This window comes from Cryptomeria japonica, chromosome 11 (assembly GCF_030272615.1).
Source record: "Cryptomeria japonica chromosome 11, Sugi_1.0, whole genome shotgun sequence".
Taxonomy (NCBI): domain Eukaryota; kingdom Viridiplantae; phylum Streptophyta; class Pinopsida; order Cupressales; family Cupressaceae; genus Cryptomeria; species Cryptomeria japonica.
The window spans coordinates 27541234-27564216 of NC_081415.1; the positions used below are offsets into that span (position 1 = coordinate 27541234).

Here is a 22983-nt window from a genome sequence, read left to right on the forward strand (position 1 = left end):
ATCCACCGCTCCTTCTCCTCCTGTGTCATCTTCTTGGCCTTCAGGTCTATTTTCTTGCCCTGGCTGCCCGGAATGCCGAATACCCTCGTGAAATCCCTTGCTTTGAAGGATATAGTGACATCCCTCCGGAGGTATTCAAACGTGCTGGTGCATGTATGTCTGTCGAAGGTGTCCACCATGAAGCGTAGGGCACCCTCATACTCCCGGATAGGGAACACGGGCATCCGAATAGCCCACTCTACTTGTTCCTTCCAGAGGTTTTGCTTTACCAGGTCATTATCGGAGGTATCCTGCCACCATTTGCGGCATTCCAATCCATTCAGGCCTTCGAAAGTAATATTTTGTGGCGTCACTGTGTTTTTCGCACTTGCGGCAACCTGTGGTGTTTTCTGTTTTTGTTTTTGCCGAGCGTTGACGTCCATGGTGCCGCCTGCAACACGCACTCCTGAAGCTAAAATCTTGATATTGCTACCTCTATTCTTCTGACTGCTGCTGGAGGAAGCGTGTAGCTGTTTCTTCCAACTCCTCTTCCCTGCTGAATCCATCGTTCTCCTTGTAACTGATTTGTTTAGAAAAATCTACCCTTCGTAACCGCCCTCTCTTTTTGGCTGCCGCCGTGCGGCTGGTCTACCTGTGGCTCTGTAGTCTCACGAACCCGACAAACAATCTAACGGCTCTTAACTCGAACTCCCAAATTGACACGGAGGATGGTGCGTGGGGTTTTCCCTTCGTGCGGCGTGGTCTTCCTCGTACGGCGTCTTGTGCTTTACTGTGGTCGTCGCGTGGTGTTTCCTTCTTTCCCTCGGCGGTGTTGGCATCGCGTGGTGTTTCCTTCTTTCCCTCGGCGGTGTTGGCGTTTTATGCTTTTCCGTGGCCTTCGGTGGTGTGCGGCGTTTACAACCTTGGTTCCCTTCGGCGGTGTCTCCTTGTTTCCCTTTGGCGGTGTGCGGCGTTTACCGTTTATTTTTGTTCCTTGCACGACGTTTTAAACTTGCGTGGCCTTTTATGTGTTTCGCCGCCGTCGGTGGCTTCCACCGCACGGTGGCTCCACCGTCGGTGGTCCCACCGCACGATGGTCCCACCGTCGGTGGTTCCACCGCACGGTGGTGCCACCTTCGGTGGTCCACCGTACGGTGGCCACTTTTTTTTCTTTGGTTGTCCTCCTTTTTTTTTTTTTTTCTCTTTCTCTTTTCCATATATATATTTTTTTCAATTTTCTTTTAGATATATATTTTTTTCAATTTTCTTTTATATATATTTTTCGAATTTTCTAATTTTTTGCCGTGGCTGTCTGACTGGGGTTTCCTGGTTCCCTCCGTTCGTGATAGACCTTCAGTTTCGACCCGTTGACTGCGTCTGGTATCTCCTTCCCGTTTAGCGTCCATAACTTTATTGCCCCGTTCGTATTGACCTCACGTATCCGGAAGGGCCCTAACCATCGGACTTTGAATTTCCCCGGTTTAATTTCGTTCCTCCCGTTGAATTTTAACACCAGCTGTCCGGGGGTAAAATTCATTCGCCGGAGGTGCTTGTCGTGCCACACCTTCCGTCTTTGCTGGGCTGTTTCTGTCGCCCACTGAGCCATCATCCTTCGCTCGTCCAATTTGTTCAACGCGTACAGCCTCTCCCTCAGGCTTTCCATGTCGCCAAGGCGATTATCGATGGCAATCCGCAAACTTGGTACCATGAATTCAATTGGCACCACGGCTTCTTGCCCATACATCAGCTGGAAAGGAGTCTGTCCAGTAGTTACTTTGTAGGTCGTTCGGTATGCCCAAAGTACCGACGGTAGGCGCTCCTCCCAGTCATCCTTCTCCACTCCGCAAGACTTATATATCACCGACATTATTATTTTATTTGTGGCCTCCGCCTAGCCATTGGCATGTGGGTAGTACGGACCTGAGAATGAGTGAAAAATCTTGAAGTCTGATGTCAACTTGTGTATGACATGGTTCACGAAGTGGCCTCCCCGGTCACTGGTCAACTGAATAGGTATACCATATCGCGTAATGATCTGTTCATAAATAAACTTCGCTGTGCTTACTGCCGAATTATCCTGGAGGGCCCTTGCCTCCACCCACTTGGTCAAGTATTCTGTCGCAACTATAATGTATCGGCACCGTCGTGCGCGACTGGCCTTAAGAGGGCCCACAAAGTCAAGTCCCCATCGCTCAAAGAGTTCTTGTGCATGCGACGGGTTGAGGGGCATGAAGTCCCACTTCAGAGGTTTGCCTGCCCGCTGGCAAGTGTCACACCGCACGACCCACTCCCTAGCGTCGTGATATACCGTTGGCCACCATAGTCCTGCGAGAAGCACCTTTCGGGCTGTGGTGTCTGGACCCATGTGTCCACCTGCGGGCCCTTCGTGTGCCTCCCTTAGTACACTCGAGACTTCTTTCTCCATGACACAACGCCTTAATATCTGGTCCGGCCCCATCTTGTAAAGTAACCCGTTGATGAGCGAAAAAGTCCTGCTCCTTAATGCGAGTTTTCTTCGTTCCCCTGGAGGCATACCCTCCGGAAATCGGGACGTCGATAGGTACTCTCCAATCGTCTTGTACCACGAAGGGAGCACGGCTATTTGGAACAAGTGTGCATCCGGGAAATCATCATTTACTCCCTCTAGAGGTTCCCCTGACTTAATCCGCGACAGCTGGTCGGCTATGACATGGCTTCGCCCTGGTCTCACCACAATTAAAAATGTGAACTCCTATAGTAGCAATAGCCAACGACTTATCCTCCCCTGGATAATGGGCTTGTTCACTAAATACATGAGTGCCTGGTGGTCTACGTAAAATGTGAATGGTGTGGCCAGGAGGTAATGACGGAATTTCTGTACTGCATAGACCATACCGAGTGCTTCACGTTCTGTGGTACTATAGTTTTTCTCCGCTTTCGAGAGCAATCTGCTGGCAAAATAAATGGGGTGGTCCAGCCCGTGTCCTCCTACTTGGGCTAATGTAGCCCCGATGGCATAGTTTGAGGCATCTACGTGAACGTGGAATTCCTTATCCCAGTTCGGGTATGCCAGTATGGGCGCTACCATCAACCTTGTCTTCAGCTCTTCGAAGGCCGTGCTCTGTGGCTTTGCCCAACTGTATGGTTCCCCTTTCCTTGTCAATTGATCCAACGGGTGGGACACCTCCGCGAAGTTCTTGATAAACCTCCTGTAGTACCCCACATGACCAAGGAAGGATTTTACCCCCGTGACGTCCGTCGGAGGCTCCATTTCTACTATTACCTGAATCTTGTCCGGGTCCGTTTTCAATCCCTCTTTACACACAATGTGTCCCAGCAATCTCCCCTGTGGTACCATGAATCTACATTTCTTCGGGTTGAGGGCCAATCGTGCCCTCCGACACCTCTCTAAGCACTCTCCCAGAGTTTTCAAGTAGATGTCCTGTTCACTGTAAATAGACCAATCATCCAGAAATGCTTTGAAGTTCCCCACCGACATCCTTTTGAAGATGTGTAGGATGATGCGCTGAAAGGTGGCAGGCGCATTGCATAGACCGAAGGGCATTTGGTTATATGTGTACACACCGTCCTCCACCACGAAGGTTGTTTTCAGCTTGTCTTCCTCCGCGATGGATATCTGGTTGTAACCAGAGAACCCATCCATGAAGGAATAGATTTCGTGTCCAGCTACTTCCTCCAAGATGCTGTCTGTGAAGGGTATGGGAAACGGGTCTTTAACGGTGACAGCGTTTAGGCATCGGAAATCTACACAGATCCGGATCTGATTGGCCTCTTTCTTGAGGGAAATCACAATGGGGGACACCCATTCGCTTGTCTGCACTCTGAAGATTATGCCCGCTTCCAACATCCGCTCAATCTCGTCGTTCACCCGTACAGCATAATTTTTGTTCATTCGGTACGGCCGCTTCCTCACTGGCTGGGCTCCTGGTACTAATGTTATTCAGTGCACACATAGCTCTGGGGGCACGCCCTTCAAGTCCTTGTATGTCCATGCAAAGACATCCTTGTATTCCAGGAAAATTTTGAAGGCTGCGGTCTTCAACACTGGATTCCAATCATCTCCGACCAGGATGATCTTGGGGTCACTTGTCTCCCCAAGATTCATTTCCTTTAGCTTGGCTTCCTGATACTTAATGGGCTCCCCTTCTGGAAATTGGTGTGCCGGCGCCTCATTCACTGCTGCCTCCCCCTCCTTATACTCTCCATACTTTGGGGGAAATATATCTGGTGCTTCTTCGATGCTCAATACGTTGCACGAGGGTGTAAATAGTTCATAATCTCCCATTTGCCAATGGAAGAGGCCATTCAAGGAGTCCCCATCATCCCCTGAGCATGCCTCTAGTTCTAACACCCCTTCATCACTGGGCTCCATGCGGCCTCTACTTCCACCCTCCGCTAACTGGTGCCCCTCGGACTCCGAGTTGGAGGAAGAGGCTAACTCCTCGCTCACCATCTGCGTACGGAGATCGATTACGTACTTCCTCCCGACGTTTTCCAAAGAAAGGGTATTCCTCTTCCAGTTATGGTTTGCTTTCGCTGCAATGAGCCACCCCCGCCCCAGGATGGCGTCATATCCTTTCTGCTTTAAGGGGATTACCACAAAGTCCAGCACAAACGGCTGCGTGCCGACCATCACCTGCTGGCCCATGAGGGTACCAATGGGTTTAATCCCATGTTGGTCTGCCCCTAGTAGGTTGAACGTAGGGGGCCACAACGTAGGCTTTCCCAACCTTTTCCATGTCGCTTCTGGGAGTACATTTACTCCTGACCCTCCGTCCACAATCGTGTCTGTTAGGGTGGTCCCTCGTATACCCATTTCTACCACCGCCGGGTGGCGTTCGTTGTTGACTACCAACAACATGGGATCAATCACGGGATTAGTGACCTCCTTAAATGCGGGGTTGGTTGTGGGGCGTACGACCTCCTTCGTTTTTACTTGTGGGGCTACAGAGTTTAAAATAGCTGTTTTTAGCTGCGGCATACTCTCCAGGAGGTCTTGAATTTTCACCGGTACCTCTACCTGCAAGATTTGCCGTAAGATTTCCTCTTCTCCCTTCGTCCGTGGTGGACTCACTATCTGGTGACTGTTTTGTCCTTGTGCGGCCATCTCCTTCATGATCTCGTCTCTGGCCTCCCGCACTCTCTCGGTCTCCATGTGGGGATTTGGGTAGGCAATCTTTTTAGCTTGTGCCCTTGTGATTGCCAATACTTCTGCCTTCGTAGGTTCTATGGTTAGAAGGTGTACGCCAGGCTTCGGGCAATTTGCGTCCTCATGGTCGCCTGACCCGCACCATCGACAGAGGTGCTGAGTGTTGGCTTCCTTCGTGCAATCGCGGGTGAAGTGTCCCCACTGATTGCAGGCCCTACATTGAATCATCAGCCGGCCCTTGGCATCGTACTGGATCCGGTTTTTGTTGTTGTTATTGTTATTGTTTCTTCCGCTGCCGCCGCGTCTATTATCCCGGTATCCTCCAGATGATGCCGTTGTGTTAGTCTGTTGGCCCGTACCCGCTGGTGCGGATGTTGTGGCCTGCTCTGTGAACAACACCTGGTTCAGGCTTCGGGTTTTCATATTGTATGGGCACTCCTTGGTGGAGTGTCCCATCATTTGGCAAATCTCATAGAATGCCTTCTTCGGGCAAGTACCCTTTGTGTGTCCATCACTCCTGCAGTCTGTACACCATACTTCAGTTTCTTCCATCTTACTTGTACTCCCTTTCATGGCCTTGAATTCTCTCAGCATTCGTTCCATGTCCTTCTGGAGCGCGTGTACCTTTTTACCTGATCCGCTACTGCTACTGCTCTCTCCGTCAGAATCTTCGTCATCGTCAGATGAATATCTATTACTCTTCTTCTTCCTTGATGTTTTGTATTCGCTTTCTAGATCCATCGCCCTGTTATAGGCGTTGTCGTATGATGTCGGGGGTACAATCTTCATTTTTTTCCGTAGGGAAGATTTCAATCCTTCCACAAACCATCGTTTTTTTAAGCCCTCAGTAGGCTGGCTCTCCATTTTACCCAAAAGTTCTTTCAATCTCCTGCTATATGCCCGTACTGTCTCCTTAGTACCTTGCTTGGTACTATATATCTCTGTCACAATTTCGTTGTCATCACGAAGCAACCGGAACTCCTCCGTGAATTCCTTCTGTAGGGTAGCCCATGTGGCCACTTTTTGCTTATCTATATCAGAGTACCAATCTATGGCGACTCCTCGTAACGTGGCTGGGAACTGTTGTACCCAGTCATCATGGTCTGTTACTCCATTGGCAGACCAAATGGTCTCACATGTATGGCAGTGCCGTAAGGGGTCTTCCTTGCCGTCCCCTGTGAACTTTGGTAACTTTTGTTTGCTCGCCATCCCTGGTCGTCTTCCTAGAGGCGGTTGTGTCTGTGTCTGTGGCTGTGTCTGTGGCCCTGCGTTGCTACCTCCGGTAGTGTTGGTGGTGTGTCCTGGAGGTACGGTGTTTTGCCTGTCGCGTGTGGCACCTACACCCGTACTATTGCCCTCCCCTTCGTTCTGACACGCTCCTACTCCTGCTTCCCGTTGGTGATCTTCACTCCGTGGCGTGAGGGATAAGTTCCTAAACTGATCTCGAGTCTCCTCGACTAGACTTCGCCGTAACCTTGTTTCTTCTAAAAATTCTTCGTGGCTCCGCGTCCTACGATGATCTGGCGATGCGTAGAAATTTCCGTCGGCCTCTGCACCTTCCGTGACACCTCCTTGGTTCCCCTCGGGCCCCCCTTCGGCAGGTCGTCCTTCGGCAAGTTGCCTTAGCCTTCGTCTACGTTCTACTTGCTGCTCCAGAATCAAAGCCCTCTGTGCGGCTTCCCACTCGTTCGTTTCCGGTTTTCTATTTCTATCTTTATTCAAGAGGTTTGGCATTAATTGTCGCACATTTCCATAACTCTCAATTCTTTAATCAAAACATGTCTTTATTAATTCATCTGCTCAAGTACAACTCGTGTCAATGACACTTTTATTTGAAAATAAGAAGTTCACATTTCAATTCCCTCCTGGCCTGTTGCCATCTCTTTCCGTGTCCTGTCGGTTGTTCTCTTCGTATCGTTGCAGGATTTGTTGTCGTTGCTCTTCCTGGGCAATCTCCTCCAGGCGGGCCTGTTGTGCCAGCGATGCCTGGGCAAGCAACCGGGGGAGGTGGTTCATCAATCGGTTTACTGCCGGGCTAACCTCCAGCGCTGTCCACACGACACTTGGTGGGATTTCTGCCTCCACTGCTTCTCGTCGAACGTATGTCTGAATGGCCACCTGGAGCAAAATCGAGAATTCTCGTGTTGCCGTGTCTTCTCCTGTGTACAGTTCTGTCCGTGCGTCGTCGGCCTCTGGGTTCACCTCACCAACGGGTAGGCCCATTGTGTTTGTGCGCCATCCGCGTCTTCTGTTCCCGAGTTCGTGTAGGCAACGGCGCCAAATGTTTGCCCTCTTGGGTGAATAACTTAAGAAATAAAACACATAACGCAGAATAATGTCGTAAATATCAGACAAGTGTAACAGATGTTCTATTCATAATAAGTGTGTTTTACAAGTTACATTCCGGAGTATAAAAGGGTACCGAGGGGGTGCGAGCGCCAACCGTCGCACCGCAACTTCCACCCCTCGGTTGCCAACTAACCAAAACAATTACACATAATTAACTAATGTTATTCCTGAGTACAATAATGCCGCCAACAACAAAATCCCTTATAGGCAATGTCTTCCACGTTATTGAGAGGCCCAATTTGGAAGATTTTTGTGGTTTTATTCAATCTAGAAGATTTTTGTGGTTTCATTTAGAAACCACATTGGAGCTTCATTGGTGTTTGATATCTATTTTCGTCTTCAGTTTCAGAGCTTCAAATTTAAAGAGTTCATTCATTGTGACTGATTAAGGAGGATTTCTGAGATTATTGGCAATTGCACATTTGTTTGGTTGTTTGTGGCTGGCTGTACTTCCTAGCTGGCCATACAACCCTTCTTGGCTGGCTGTACTTACCAGAGGTAGTGTGTGGATTTGCAGAAGGGTGTGCTTGGAGTTTGGGGGTTGTTTGCTGGAGTTGAATGATGTCTTGGGCCTGCACCTTCAGTTCTAGTCATTTCATGGCCTTGGGAGGAGTTATTTAGGAGTGATGTCCAAAATGTGAGTACCAGTTTGCAGCTTTTGATAGCAGTTGAGACTTCTTTCTCGTTGCATTTTATGGGTATGCTTGAAATACATATGTAATGTCATTTCATGAACTGGGTTGTTCATATTTCTGAGATATATTGTATCTGCAGTTCAGAAATTAAATTTGAGTTGTTTCAGCCTTGTGGTTTTCCTGAATATTGTGAATTTCTGAGTTATTTAATTGCTTCAAGTATATCTATTATCTGTACTATTTTCCTTCTATAAACAAATTGCAAATCACAAAAAAACAAAACCAAAAAGAAACAAGGCAGAGCAGGGCTGCATATTACAGATCTTAGGAATCAAGGGTTGAATAGAAAGCTAAGTTGCTGTATCGTGGGATTTTTTGGGCAGATTTGAGTACAAAATGTACCAGAATCGAATTCTGAAACAAATCTCTTTGGGTGCATCCAGGGTTCATGTTTTTAGATGCCGAAATGCATAGTTACCAGGAGACGGGGATTCTTGGAGACTCTGGAGACTGGTACCGGTACTGGCACGACTAATTTTCAAAAATAGGAGATGAGGGTACTTAGAGACGCCATTTTTTTAATATAATTTAATAATTTCAAAAAATATCATAACAGAGAACTTTGAAAACAAGAACAGTTGTAAAGTTTAACATTAGCTTTTAAATTGAACAAAAATTGACATTAAAATTGTTTATACTGCTAATACCATAACCATTCTAAATTGTTTAGTGAAAGTAAGGTAATAAAGGTGTCGAGCACACTCAATATTGTCAGCTAAATAGTAAAGGCAATTTCTTTTTAGACAATTACAATGTCAAGAAATTAGTCCTCTCAAAAAGTCTAAACTATCAGTAGATCCAATCACTATAAATTTGCATGGTATTTTGGCTTCCTGTGAAACGGTTTCCTTATTAGTCATTTCCCTATGACTTTGCTATGCTGCAAGCTTATCTTATTTATTTGCTTTACTTTTTTTGCCTTTTTGCTACATTTTGCCCTAAGTTTTCTAGTAGGAGACGTCAATTTTTGGTTGGGAGACTTCAGAGACGGCAACCAAAATTACCCTATGCGTCAAGAAGTTTTTGGAGACCTCTCTAGTATCGGAGTCACATCTCCATCTTTGAGACGCATCTCTAGGGGTAGGAGATGGGTCTCCTGTTAACTATGCCGAAATGTTTAGTGATTCTAGTTTGATATATTTTGATATTCTTAAGACCTACAGTGCTGATTAGTCAACTCAAAACTTATCTATCATGAGATTCTAGTTTGATCTTTTTGATTTTGAAAACTAAATTTAAATTAGTATGTTATGTTGCAAAATTTGAAATTTGGAATGGTTTTGTTTAGCATATTTATTGGTTTATGACATTCTAAACTTAATTCTATTTTTTAACTCTATATATATATATATATATTATTTTTGTATGAACGTACTGAAAACATACCCAATTCCCCAAAAACATTCTTCCGTACCGGCATTTTGTATCCACGTACCTGTTCCCGTTCCCGTACCTGATTCGACAACTTAGATTAGAAAGTGATGGTTCACGCTAGGCCTTCCTCACTACACCATATGCTCGTGTTGGGAAGAAGTGAGTTTCCAAATGAAGTAGTCAATGGTAAAATTTCTTGATGCACATAATTGTTGGAATTTGGAATTCGGAATGGAAACAACCTAGTTGTCATGAATAAATTGAAGAAATAACCATGAGAGATAGGGATCTGAAGACAACTTGCTAGATGGAAACAACTGCATTTTGGCATGAAATATGATTCTAAATGGAAAATTTAATATGCTACAACATTGCTCAAATAGCTAAGTGACCTATATTTGGGCACATATCTATTCGATCTGATTTTTATTAATTTCCCATGCCGCCTCATGTGGAACTTTTTAGCCTGAACAAAAACTGATCCTATCAGCTTGTGTCCCTGAAGTATAAGTTATTTCTTTTCCTGTTTTATGCTCCTATTTGGAACATGAGGTTTTATTTTCATCCATTTAGCTCCTGAACTTCTGAACTTGGGACTCATTAGACTCTAATCCCTCATTAAGTTTGGCTAGCCTCCAATGCAGGGCTCTAAATTTGACAAAATTGTTACAGCTGATTTGAACTCACCACCTGTTACCTATGATTGAAGCAACTAGATCTCTCGACTGTATATGTCATACTAATACATGCTTGTCACACCAGAGTTCATTTACTGGATGCTCTTCTGAAAGTAAATTGATAATCTTTTCACTGACACACGTATAATTATCAAACATATTTCCCAATAATATGCAGGATGCTTGGTAGCTTGTGGAATATTCCGAGTTTTCCTAAGCAGATTTATTTATGCACTCTTGCAAAAATTTAATATAATACAATGCTAACACCTGTATGAATTGTATCTGTCTGTCTAACTCTATTTTTATTTTAGATAAGAAGTTTTTATGTTATAAGGTAGTCACTGTTGAAAACACATAAAAGTGTAGAGTGACTGTACTCGGTGTTTTTTAAAATTACTGATACAAATATGAAGTGATCAGAGGTCCGGTCACTGACCCATACTGTAGCCAAGGTGTATGAACAAATGCCTCAGATATGCATATAAAGACATAGAGACATTGACACTTACTTTCAAATCCTTAAACAAGATAACTTGTAAACATATATACAAAAGTTTTCTGGGTTATATTGAAATGGATAACTACATTCACACCTGATGACAATTTCAGGTTGTGATTCCTTGTATTACCTGCAATTGGTGATTCAAAAACTCTTGATGGGTAATAGGACAGGCCAAGAGTGGAGTGGAAAACTCTAACAGTAGTTCTGTATTATTGGTTTGCTAGGAGGAGATGAATGTACCATGTGTTACATGTTAATTATAGTTTATTCATTTTTGTTTTTGTTTTTTCAGAATTAACAGGTACAGACTTGCTAGCAGCTGATGTTAAATCTTTGAAAGAGTACATTGATTATTTACGGGGTTCATTAGATATGTGGCGCATTCCGTTGCAGGAGTCCTATGACCCAGATCAGATAGCCGCTTATTTCAACTGCAGGCCCCATGTATTGGCTTCCAGGATTCTTGAGGTTTGCACTTTGTTGTCTGTGTTTCTTCTATGATGTGACTTGCAAGTTTGTGTCACTGATCTTAGAATCAGTATCTCAGTTGTTTTTTTATATTTTCAGTTTATATTAATTAATCTGATCACCAAATTGTACTTAGCCTGGCTAGCTCTAATGACGTCCTTTACTTCAAGATCTCCTGTTTATGTTGTAAAACTTCTCAATAATGCCATTAACCTGAACATTTTAAGGTGTATCAGGTCCAACCAAGTTAAAGATCATTTTCCCTTTTTTAGTTTTACTCTGGGCTTTGGTCGATCACCATTTTCAATTTGTCTTCTGTACTTATTGATTTATATCCTGCATTTTTTTCTGCTTCCTTTGTTTTCATAGATTCCGGTCTTCCTCATTTTTCAAAACATTTGTCTTAAGCTAAACTATAATAGCACTTAATCTAAACTATGGATTTTCTTACAATTTAATCTTGTATCTCCCTATTATTGGCTTGTTCTTCTTCTAAATGATTGCAGGGAACACTTTTTATTTTCAGAACCTAGTGTTCCATTCACCCTCGCAATTTGGAGACCCATTGACCAAATTTGGTCACTTACCAATAGCATGATTTCCTTTTTTCTTTCCTTATACCTGATTCCCATTAGGTCAAAGTTAGTTTTGTAATTGCGAGTTGTTAACTACTACTGGGTACGAATTTATCATCAAGGAACATTGGTCATTTCTAGATTCTTTTATTATTTTAACAATCTGCATATTGAAACACATTGTATTTAAATAATCAACTACTTATAGCATTATTTGGTTTTTACCAATAATATACCTGCTTCTGCACTTACAAAAATTTCTTTTTCACCTGCTTCATTTAATTCTTCATGATGTTGTCTTCTGTTCTATATGTCATTGGAGTGTCTATTCTGAGTATGGTTTAGTAACCGTTACTCCCATTCCATTACAAAATCTTGACAACTTGATATTTTGGTTTTCTTACTATTGTTAAAATGTAAGTCATTGGGCAGTGTAACTTATACTTTTTAGTACTGTTCCCATTGGTTATACTTCTTACTCATTTTACTTGAAATGTTAATTGCCTCTGTATTTGTCATGCAAATCATGCTGTACTTCAATTGTAGAGCATTCTCTTCCTTTCAGTTATATTTACTTGACTCCCATACATCCTTAATTGTAGGTTTTTTAAATGCTTCAATTGTAAGAGTGCAGCTATCATTGGTGGCCCATTTTTGTTTTTAATGCTAGTTTGGCGGACAATATCTTTAATGAATCAGATGATACTATAAGTGTGTAAAAAATAAGGTGGATTGTATTTGAGTGGTTCTGTCAATGACAACATTTTGTGTAAGCAACATCATGTAGACTTCTAGATTCTGATTATGGTTATGAATTTAGGCTTTGATTTACATGTTTCAGTACTTGAAAAAGAATGGTGTGCAAAAACTTTTACAGGCTTTACACACTGATGTTATGATGTGAAATTCTCCATTTTAGATATTATTTCTCCTAGATTTCTAGTAATATTTGTAAGTTAAAGTTGTCTTGTTTTTCCTTAGTTAAGAATCATCTTTGTAAATTTGAAATCTACTTAGGGAACCAGAAGATAAAGCATGTAAGATCATCATTCATTCTGTTGTCTAACCTTTTCTTGTCTTTTGAAGGTATCTGTGGCCTTTGCATCTGTGATTATAAAAGAAAAATCTGAGAAGGCACTTAAATTAACTAGGTCTTTCTCAAACAGAAAAACAAATGAAATTCAGTCTGAGTACTTCACTGGAGAAATTCTCAAAGAAACAATGCTAAAGCTTGGACCAACTTTTGTAAAAGGCATGCTATCTCCGGCCTTCTGAAATATCTTATGTAGAATATAACTCAATCTTTCTTGATATAGACTTTTCTTGTGAGAAGTATCTCTTTCACTTTCAGTTAAAATTATTTCTTATATCATCGTCAATAGTTTATTCCTTGATTATAAGAATAGAGTATTTATAGGTTTTCTTTTGAAGCCTTTGAAGCGGTGACATATTAGCTGATTCTTTCTTTAACCTGTTAATGCAGTTGGCCAGTCTATTTCTACAAGGCCAGATTTAGTAGGTCAGGCAATTGGCAAGGTATACTACATGAAATTTTTTTCCTAGTCTACTAGGAAGAAATGCTTTTGTATTAGATTGACAAAATTAACATATCTACTAACAGTTAGAGACATATAGTTCTAGGTTAATCAGCATCCATATGCAGGGTATCTAGGCTTGGTACATAAAAGGTTTAAACATAATCTTTGTCTGGTGTAAACCGGAAAACTATTAGACTATAAATCAAATATCAAACTATACAAAATTGCTCTGTCTTGCATTTCAAGTTCTATATTTTAACTAGAAAAGAACAAATCTGAGATACTGAAACTGTTAAAATTGCAGGAGCTAGTTTACAAAGTTGTTCAAGTCTCTTATTTTTCATGCACCTAGTGGCAGTCAGACAAAGTCTCTCCTTTTTTTTATCAGTTAAAAAAGAACCTCATCATATTAGATAGAAATCAAAGTGTACATATTTGACTATGCCAGGCCTGAAAGCGATTAGTTCAAGTCTGAGCAATATAGAGAAAAAGATACATATTAGAATTCATTGGGACAAGTCAGAATCCAGAATCTTTCTCAGATCCTCTTGAAGCTTGTTCGACCACCACCGAGGGGGCAAACCATAATAAACAAGGTTGTGGTTGTCAAGAGCCCAACTGGCCAGCCCATCCGCTACTTTATTGCATTCTTTGGGAATATGGCTGAATTGAACCTCCTGAAATTTGTCCTGCAAGCTTTGAATCTTCTTCAACTCTTTTGCTCTTTGCCAAATTTTGCTATGGAATCCCTTGGGATTGGATAACAAGCCGATGATCAGCTTTGAATCAGATTCAATTTGGAGTTTTTGCCACTCAATTTTGAAAGCCTCTTGTATCCCTTTATAAACGGCTTTGATCTCAGCTAAATTATTGGTTATATGTTACAATTGTTCAACTTACTGTACACAAAAGGAGGAGCTGTCCAAGGTCTATCTAATTGATTTTTCTTTTTAGGTCTAGAGGCAGGTATTGTTGAAGTCCTCTGTTGCAAAGGGAGCTATTTATAGAACTTTGCTTAATTGCAAATGAGGCTAGACTTGTATAATTGTTAAACACAGATGGTTGTGATAGCGTTTAATTCAGTTTATTGTTTCGAATTCATCTCATAGATGTCTTTCTTAATGATGTTTTAGGCATATGAAATTCATACATCTTCCAAGTTACCTTTGCTGTTGTTTGCGTAAATCAACAAATATCTTGAGAAGCCACTAAGAGCTACACTTCTTTCTTACCGAGGGGATTTGAAGCTTCTTTGTCGTTTCTGTGGTGAAGCTGATGATGTTTATACATGCTAATGATGCTACTGGTGGTTTTGTGGTGGTGGTGGATGATAATGTTGTCTGTTCTTCTTATGCTTTACCACTGACAGTTCTTTGGCTTTAAGTGTTAGGAGAGGTTCTATGCAGAATTGACTGCCTCCTAGGGTCGTTAGCTCAGGTCCCTTAGCCCTGGAATTTCCTTTATGAGCATTCTTAGACTCTGCATTTGTACTCCAACAATGATTGATGGTAATATCATTTTCTCCTCCAACGTGTCCCCGACTGCTGGTACTTAAAGTTATTGGATCTCTGCCCATGTGATCTTTGTCTGCTTTCAAAGCTTTGCATATTATTCACCCTGCATTTCTATTTATACTTGTACTTGTTTGTGGGTTAGCCTTTTGTATTAGTCATTGTTTGTGTACTTCATTTTCCTGCATTCCTTGTTTTATTGAATTTGCTTAGAGTTTCAGATCTCTTTTACTTAGTCCTCTGCTATTGTACCTGACGTATGTTTCAGTCCTGTTGACCTATTCTTGATCATTTGTGGATATTAATATAAGTTCTTTCTTTCTTTTGACAAACATGTGACTGATAGTTTCCTTTGGCAGTCTTCATTTTGCATTTCCATGCTATGTTTTACCTTTATTTCCCTTGTGGAGTTGTACTGTCACTTGAATATTTATATTTGCCAAGGTGGCATGGGTACGGGGGTACTTGGAGACGCTGGAGAATGGTACTGGTACTGGTATGGCTATTTTTTCAAAATAGAAGATAGGGGTACTTGGAGACACCAATTTTTTTTAAATAAAATTTAATAATTTATAGCAATTCTGAAATATAATTAATATATGATAATGTGAATATAGATTATATATACAAGAATATGAATATAGATATACTTACAAGAATGAAGAAAGAAAATGTATATCATAGGAAAATTCCCGACTCTCAAGGATCTAATAGAATTCATCCCCATTATGCATACCGCAAAGTCTACATAAAGGAATTGAAAGAACAACAAGAATATAGAAAATATGAATATCTTTTGAGTTTCACATTGAATTGCAAATAGTTGAATGGCAAATACTTGTCGTCTTGTTAGCTCACGTTGACTCCTACCTTGCGTTGGCTTATGTTTTCTCTTCCGTGGTGTGTTTATTTTCCAGCTTTCCAGTGCATTTAATTTTTAATTTTTAGGGGTTTTTGTTTTATTTGTGTGGGAGTCAGCGCCTTTTGCATGGGAGATGGCCAGAGTCTTCCAGAGACCGCAGTTGAAAGTCTCCTGCAATTGGAGACATCTGAGGTAAAGTCTCTGGTACTAGGACGCATCTTGGAGATGTCTTGGTCTCCGAGACGCATCCCAAGGGGTCGGAGACGGGTCTCCGTGTAACTATGATATTTGCCTTTGTACAGATTTATTCCCTCTCATGGTGTTGACCTTGTTTTTATTGATTTTTTAGATGTGATTCTAGTCACCATTTCAGCTTCTAGGATTCTTGTCTAGCCTAGTACCGTTCTATAGTAATTGGATGACATTTTGTTCCTCTTGACCAACTATCATCACTTTTGGACATGAACTTTTTTTTTTCTATCTTCAGTTTTGAGACATGCAAAAATTTCTTTAGTTTAACTCTTTGTTCAAGAGTATGATTTCTGCTAGTTATATCCTTGTTTATATGATTTGTGTGCACAAACCCTGACTTATGAAAATGTTTTTGAATTCAGTTAACTGTTTCCCCATATACATGCCAATTTTACATTGAATTCTAGCATTGTCCTATCTTTGTGTGTTCTCAAATTACAAGGGAACTTTGCAAATCAGCAGTAGGAATTCGTTTTTTCCTCAATAGATTTACATTTGTTAAGGCAGGATGAATATAATTATGAATACTGTGAATTTGTTTTTCCTCCTAAATGTTTCTGTAAGTGTTATTCATAGAAATAATGATTGTAGTGAGTCATTTTTGCCAAAACAATATAAATTTGATGCTAGGAAATGTTTCTCACACAACTAAATATGGAATGCCAATTCAAATGCTTTATACAACCTTATTATCGACATTTTAACTGTAGGTCCTAGCAGAGTTGCAGGATCGATTGCCTCCTTTCCCAACAGCAGAAGCCAGACAGATTATTGAGGAAGAATTAGGTTGCAAGGTTGATGAGGTTTTTAGTTCTCTCTCCAAAGATCCTGTAGCAGCTGCATCATTTGGCCAGGTAAATGTGATCATTAAGTAATGATCTCTGAATTCAATGATCTGCATGCAATTTATCAGACACTTATGACAATTTTCCTCTCGTTTGATGTCCTTAATTAATTGGAGATATTAATAGATGGTCCTACTTTTTGGCGTGGTCTTTTATGCAAATTTTATTTCAGTTTGGTCCTTAGAATAACAATTCATTCTGTTAACATAGAGATAATGAAGTTCAAATGCAATAAACTCTGAATATGATCATGTTTGGAGTCAACACGTAATACAATGAACAATGAAATGTAATAAGTAATGTAGCTACATTTAGTTGGGGGTTTATGAGCAATCGCTTCAAATTATAATGTCTTGAGTTTGTAACAAACCTCCAAGTCTACAAGGAGTGCCCTTACATTCAATTTCGATTTCATGGTAATTGAGGGGATCATTAATGAGTGACTTGAAGATATTCGAGGAGTGCTATTTTACATCTTAATGATAATATTATTACGAAGTAGAGTAATAATCAATGTCCATATTGTGTATGCCTAACCCCTTTGACATAACATTAATGCATATTATATATTTTGCAGTACAATTATATTAATTTTCTAGCTTTGCAGGTGTATCGAGGATGTACAATAGAAGGTGAGGATGTTGCAGTTAAAGTACAACGTCCCAATGCCTTATATAATGTTGCGCGTGATATCTACATTCTCCGACTTCTTGTAAGTTGCATACATTTCTTGGAGTTATTTAAATATTCTTCTCTTGATATTTGGAGCCATATTATTTGTTTTTACTGGCCAAAGTTGTTTTAATGTGATTGTAATATTCCTTCAAAATGTATTGGACCTCTTGGAAACAATCTCGTAAGCAATTGCTTCAGGGTATTGAGATGTGATTATTGAATTTTCTGCTTTTTATATTTCATTGTTATTCCTTTGCTACAAACCATTCCCTCTGCTTGTTTTTATTGTGCTCTATCTATTCTGATCTTGTGACATAATTAGTATTCTAATCTTTTGTTATGCATCATATTTGTAAAATGACACTGGTTTCAACATCACAGGCATGTTCTTCACTTTTTTATCATGTCAAGCATGAAGTTCCTACCATAGAAGGCAATATTAAATTTAGAAGGCAATATTAATTCTAAATTTATGTAGTGTCCTTTATGTTTTCATTTTAACTAATTGTTAAAATAACTCTCAAGTCTTGAGAGGGATTTGAATTTTGAAGAACCTAAGGATACTTATTTTTTTCCAGTGGAAATCTTATTTATTTCTTCAAATTTTTGATCAGTCCTTCAATATAATTTTATACACTTTACTCTGTTAGTTAATGAATGCATTTTCAAGTTACATGACTAGATCAATGATCTAAACAGGACAGCTTTGACTTATCATGTTTTCAGTGAGGAAATTTAGACTCTTCTATAGGATGGAAAGGGGTTATGGTAGGGGACTAGAACTTTTGTTTTCCAGAATTAGGGCATTTGACTATAAACTTATCCTTATACTATGAATTGCTGGGTGCTATTTGCTAGGTTCATTAGAATAAAGCCCGTTGAGCTGGGCTTGAGGGTTTGTGATCCAGGATTGCCATTTATGATTTAATATGTGGACTATCATGTTTTGCCACAAGTAGTGTGATAACTTAGGGTTTATTATGTTGGTGAGGAAGCATTACAAAGGAAAATTAGTCAATTGAGGAAATATAGATTAAGATTTCCTCATCAGGCCCAAAAGTGAAAAAAAGTTCTCTCTTTTGCATGCACTGGATTTTCTATCTGCTTAGTGTACATAATGTTTGAAAAACAATACAGCTGTTTAGATTATAGCAGAGCAATTGGTAAAGTTTTTTTTCTGCAAGTGTATAAGTTATGCACAGCTACCTTATGATTAGTCTTTTTTTCCTTTTGATTAATTAGTGGGGAATCTATAGGGGTCCCTGTTCATAAAGGAAAGCAACTTAGAAAAGAAGGTATTATAACTATGAAAATGGTTGAAATTGATGCATCAACTTGAAGCCCAAAATCCTTGATTAGCTATACATAGAACGACAGATTCAGAAACATGCACTTCACCCACCTACACCCCCAAAAGAATCTATACTCAAGCTTACCAAATCCTCCAGAATCATGATGTCCTTATCACCGGCTGCATCCACTTGTGTAGAGCTAGAGCATGAAGCAGCAAGATTAGTAACTTCACCTCCAGGAACATCATTGGTCATTGTTTGGACCACACCAATTCATCAGCATCAAGAAAATGGTAGTAAACAAGATTGACATCTCTAGGTACTATCAAATTCTCCATTTCCACTACACAGCCGAGGTCCAAACAACAACCCCTAACCATATGTAGCTCCATGAAATAGTGACAATTTCCTTCCTCACAAGACCAAGGTCCTTGATAGAAACTATTGCGCTAACACACTAGTAGCCACCTCCATATCAAAAGAGTAGGAACACATTACCAATTGAAGAAGCCACAACTGATGTTCTACACCTAGAACCATGATGGTAGTTTTTGAATAAAATCATCACGGATGAAAGCTTTCGACCATGGAGGGCCATTCTCTCCAATGCTTTCACCATCTCGAGTTTCTTTGACAAAGCCAAGTGCCACATGATCACCACAATTGAAGATGGCTATCATATGCTTTCCCTTTTAAAAGTCACCCCCCTTAACCATGTTGTTATCTCTTACCATGAAAACAAACATGTGGAACACTAAACAAACCCACCTAGCTCCTATCACCTTTCCACAATTCAACTCCTACCACTCATAGCTCACAACCAAAAAACACACTGCCAATGAAACATCCAAATATTGGCACCACAGTAAGAATAGACCAAGAAACCTCTCTAGTGACTTAAAATTTGAGAATGGCATCTCCAACTATGACAGGGAATAAATGTTGGAATCCTTCGCATGCAAGCTAATCCACCTCTCTTAAATAAATTATCTCCACATGGATTGCCAATGTTTCAAGTGCATACACATTGGAAACAAAAACAGCCTTCCCTTATATTGACAAAAAAATAAAGAGGAGCTTCAAGGTGGCTTAAAGGCCAACTTATCCTCAAGGCTTGACCAAAATTTGGATAGTAAGCTATATATAGTAGTCAAAGGTTCTTACCCCACACCGAAATTGGCTAAAAGCTGGGCTGCCAAATTCACCTTATTATAACAATGTGTGAAGACCACTTCCTTAAACGAAGAACATAGCACATCCACGCTTCCAAAAGATTGCAAGTTTCCAATTAGGACAAATGTCGTTACAAATACCATTAATAACATTTAGAAAGTCTTCTTCCTTTACAAATTTCTTAAAACCCAAAATCAGATAGAGACTGTGCCATCAAGTTTGCATAGAAGACTTATAAAGCATTCATAGAAAAGGAGAAAGAAGTTGATGAGCTTAACCTTGACTTGGGTTTAGCTCACTTTTCTCTCTACAAAACAGAAAATCAGTCACCTCTTACAGCCATATCAAAGGAACAAGAATGTGATTCAGGGACTATGAAAGTTAAACAAGTGATCAAAGAAATTAATGACCTCCAAAGGGACTGTGATTTGGAGCCAACCTACCTTTTGAGACATGAAGGAGGACTCGAGAATGATGAAGAATTTCTCAGTGACTACAACAGCTCTACTATCACAGAGATTCAACATGATGATAGCACTTGGGAAGAGCATCATGAGTGCAATTCTGTTGGGCTTGATAAGTAGATTTTGCATGGTAATACATCTCCCATTTCTGATTCAAAACTATCTTTCAATAATCTGATTTATGAGACATCTGATTCATGCAGTGAGAATGGAAAGATATGGAATCTGAGTGACTGTTTGGGATTCCTAATGGATCAAGCAGTTGAATTTCATGTTGATGGCATTGTGAGGTATGCTCAACATTTTTCTTTCAGCCCATATACAAATGATTTGATCATGTTTCTGATGACACATAAGAGTGGGATAGATAAGGGACTACATAGAGCACTCTATTATAAGGTGCTTCCCTCTATAAAAGAAGAATCCAAATCTTGTAGATCTCTTAGTTTGTTTCTACAGGATGGATATTATGTTGGTTTACAGGAAAAGGGAATAGAAACTTGGCACATTGATTCTCTAGTTGTAATTAGAGTGGGGCAACAAAAGTGATTAGGTATTGGGGATGGCAAACTCCCAATTTGGCCTTGGGATCTAGGGACTTATATGATTGGTGGATTACTTCACAATGCAACAAAAATTGATAGAATTGCAAGGCTGTTGGTGCATTGGAGATATGATGGAGCATTCCACATGTTCATTTGGGATCTTGGTATTGGCATGCATATTCAGATTGCTTAAGGACAAGCAATCTTTGGGAAGAGAGAATTGTAATGTTCCCTTTTATTTGACCTTAGAGAATAGTTAAATGATTAAAATTAAGTTTTCAAAAAAATAATAAATTAAAAGATGACTAATTATAATTATTTAAAAAGGTCTTATAAATGATTTTAAAATAATAACCTCTTAAAAGTTCCATTAGGTTATAAAAGGAAGAGTTAATGAGAGGAGATGACATTATGAAGATTTATAATTTCTCTTTTCGAGATTTGTGCATGTGGCCAAATTTCTATCAATGCGATGGAAACTCCAATGTTTTCATAATAGACAAATACTCGGAAGGCAAAGCGGTTCCTACAAGGGATTGATGGTGAGTTGAAGAATTGGAATTTGGGGATGAAAACCCTTAGGCTCCATTTAAATAGTCTCATCCAGAAGTTGTCTTGCACTAGCCAGTTGCCTTATTTGGTGAGATTAAAATGTCAAGGGTATGAGATACCTGGGTTATGGTTCCTAATTTGCATTTTAATAAGATTGTATGCCTTTATTATTATTCTAGTCACAACAGCAATTATGGATGATTTGCTCAAGGATGAAATGCATAAGAACATTTTTCGAGTACAAATGGCTTTGAATACACCCAAATTAATTGTCATACTAGTTATTAGGTTTTAAAAAGCCTAGCTAGGGGTTGTAAATCCATTTGTAGGCTACATCAAGGTTGTAAAAGACTTAGGTAGCCTATGTAGGGCAAGCTAGACATTATGGGAAGATTTCTGAGGTTGTGTTTTACTATTGTAATGCTGCACAAGTGTTTATCACGTCACTCCAGATATGTGTGGTGCCATGATTGGAATTCGCACCTGTTCTAGAGACTCATGGGTCACTGAGGGTGGTGTAGGGTTCTCAATCACCATGGAAACTGTATTTTGGTTGATAGGAAATGATGCAAGTGTGCAAAGAAGTCGATAGTAATTGAGGGAAGGAAATTGTGGATTTATGCAAGGAGGACGATTTTGTTGATACATGATAGCTTCGGTAAGATAAATGATTGAATGAGAGATAAATGAAGTCTCTCATTCAATCATCTATCTCATCGATAGACTATAATAGACTTCACTTATTATTCCTTTGTTCTATCATCTGATATTACTATTATAATTGCTCTCCTTATATATATGGTGCATTATCGGTTTTACCGATTATAATCATACAAACTGTGCTAGGATCGTATTTCACGATTTGTGTTAATATATTAACATTGCAATCTAACAATAAACAGTAACCTTGATATCCCGATTGTTATCGGGCTTCATTGTTAATGCCACCGATTAGTTATCGGGCTTCATTGTTAATGCCACCGATTAGTTATCGGACTTCATTGTTACGCATTGACACCGATTAATATCGGCATTAGATTGGTTACATATTGCAAATGAAAAGGCACGATCAAGTGGCATCTTGATCAGCCATGTCTAATAGACATGTTCGATCAAGGTGTCACTTGATCGTCCCTATTTTTTTATATATACCGATCAATGATAAATGGAGAAGACATCGAAATTATTAATGCTCTATCTCCACCTGCAATACACAGAATATAATTAATCACCAGAACAATTATATTGTGATAAACATTTACATTGAAATACAACATTATATATATACCTTGATCATTGAATTGGAATTTGAAAAACATTTACATGGTATCAGAGCGCCGGTAGATTGAACCTGCGGCTTTCAAATTTGTGAAAAATTCGAGTCAAGAATATATCTAACATCACATTTCTCCAAATGGCCAGCACTATAAAATTTGAGGATAGGCTCGAAGGAGGTGACAATTTCTCAGCATGGAAGTTTAGAATTAAGATGATTCTAAGAGA

General features: G+C 40.0%; 1 protein-coding gene across 1 annotated transcript in view; it reads left to right on the forward strand.

Annotated features, from left to right (window-relative positions):
• Positions 1-20879, forward strand: part of LOC131859997 (uncharacterized aarF domain-containing protein kinase At1g71810, chloroplastic-like) — a 36721-nt gene extending 15842 nt beyond the window's left edge. Inside the window, exons 2-9 of the mRNA XM_059214335.1 lie at positions 11021-11196; positions 12858-13023; positions 13255-13307; positions 16645-16788; positions 17387-17495; positions 20238-20499; positions 20587-20673; positions 20867-20879. Coding sequence (XP_059070318.1) covers positions 11021-11196; positions 12858-13023; positions 13255-13307; positions 16645-16788; positions 17387-17495; positions 20238-20499; positions 20587-20673; positions 20867-20879 — 1010 coding nt within the window. The remainder of the gene's footprint in view (positions 1-11020; positions 11197-12857; positions 13024-13254; positions 13308-16644; positions 16789-17386; positions 17496-20237; positions 20500-20586; positions 20674-20866) is intronic.
• Positions 20880-22983: the final 2104 nt, after the last annotated feature.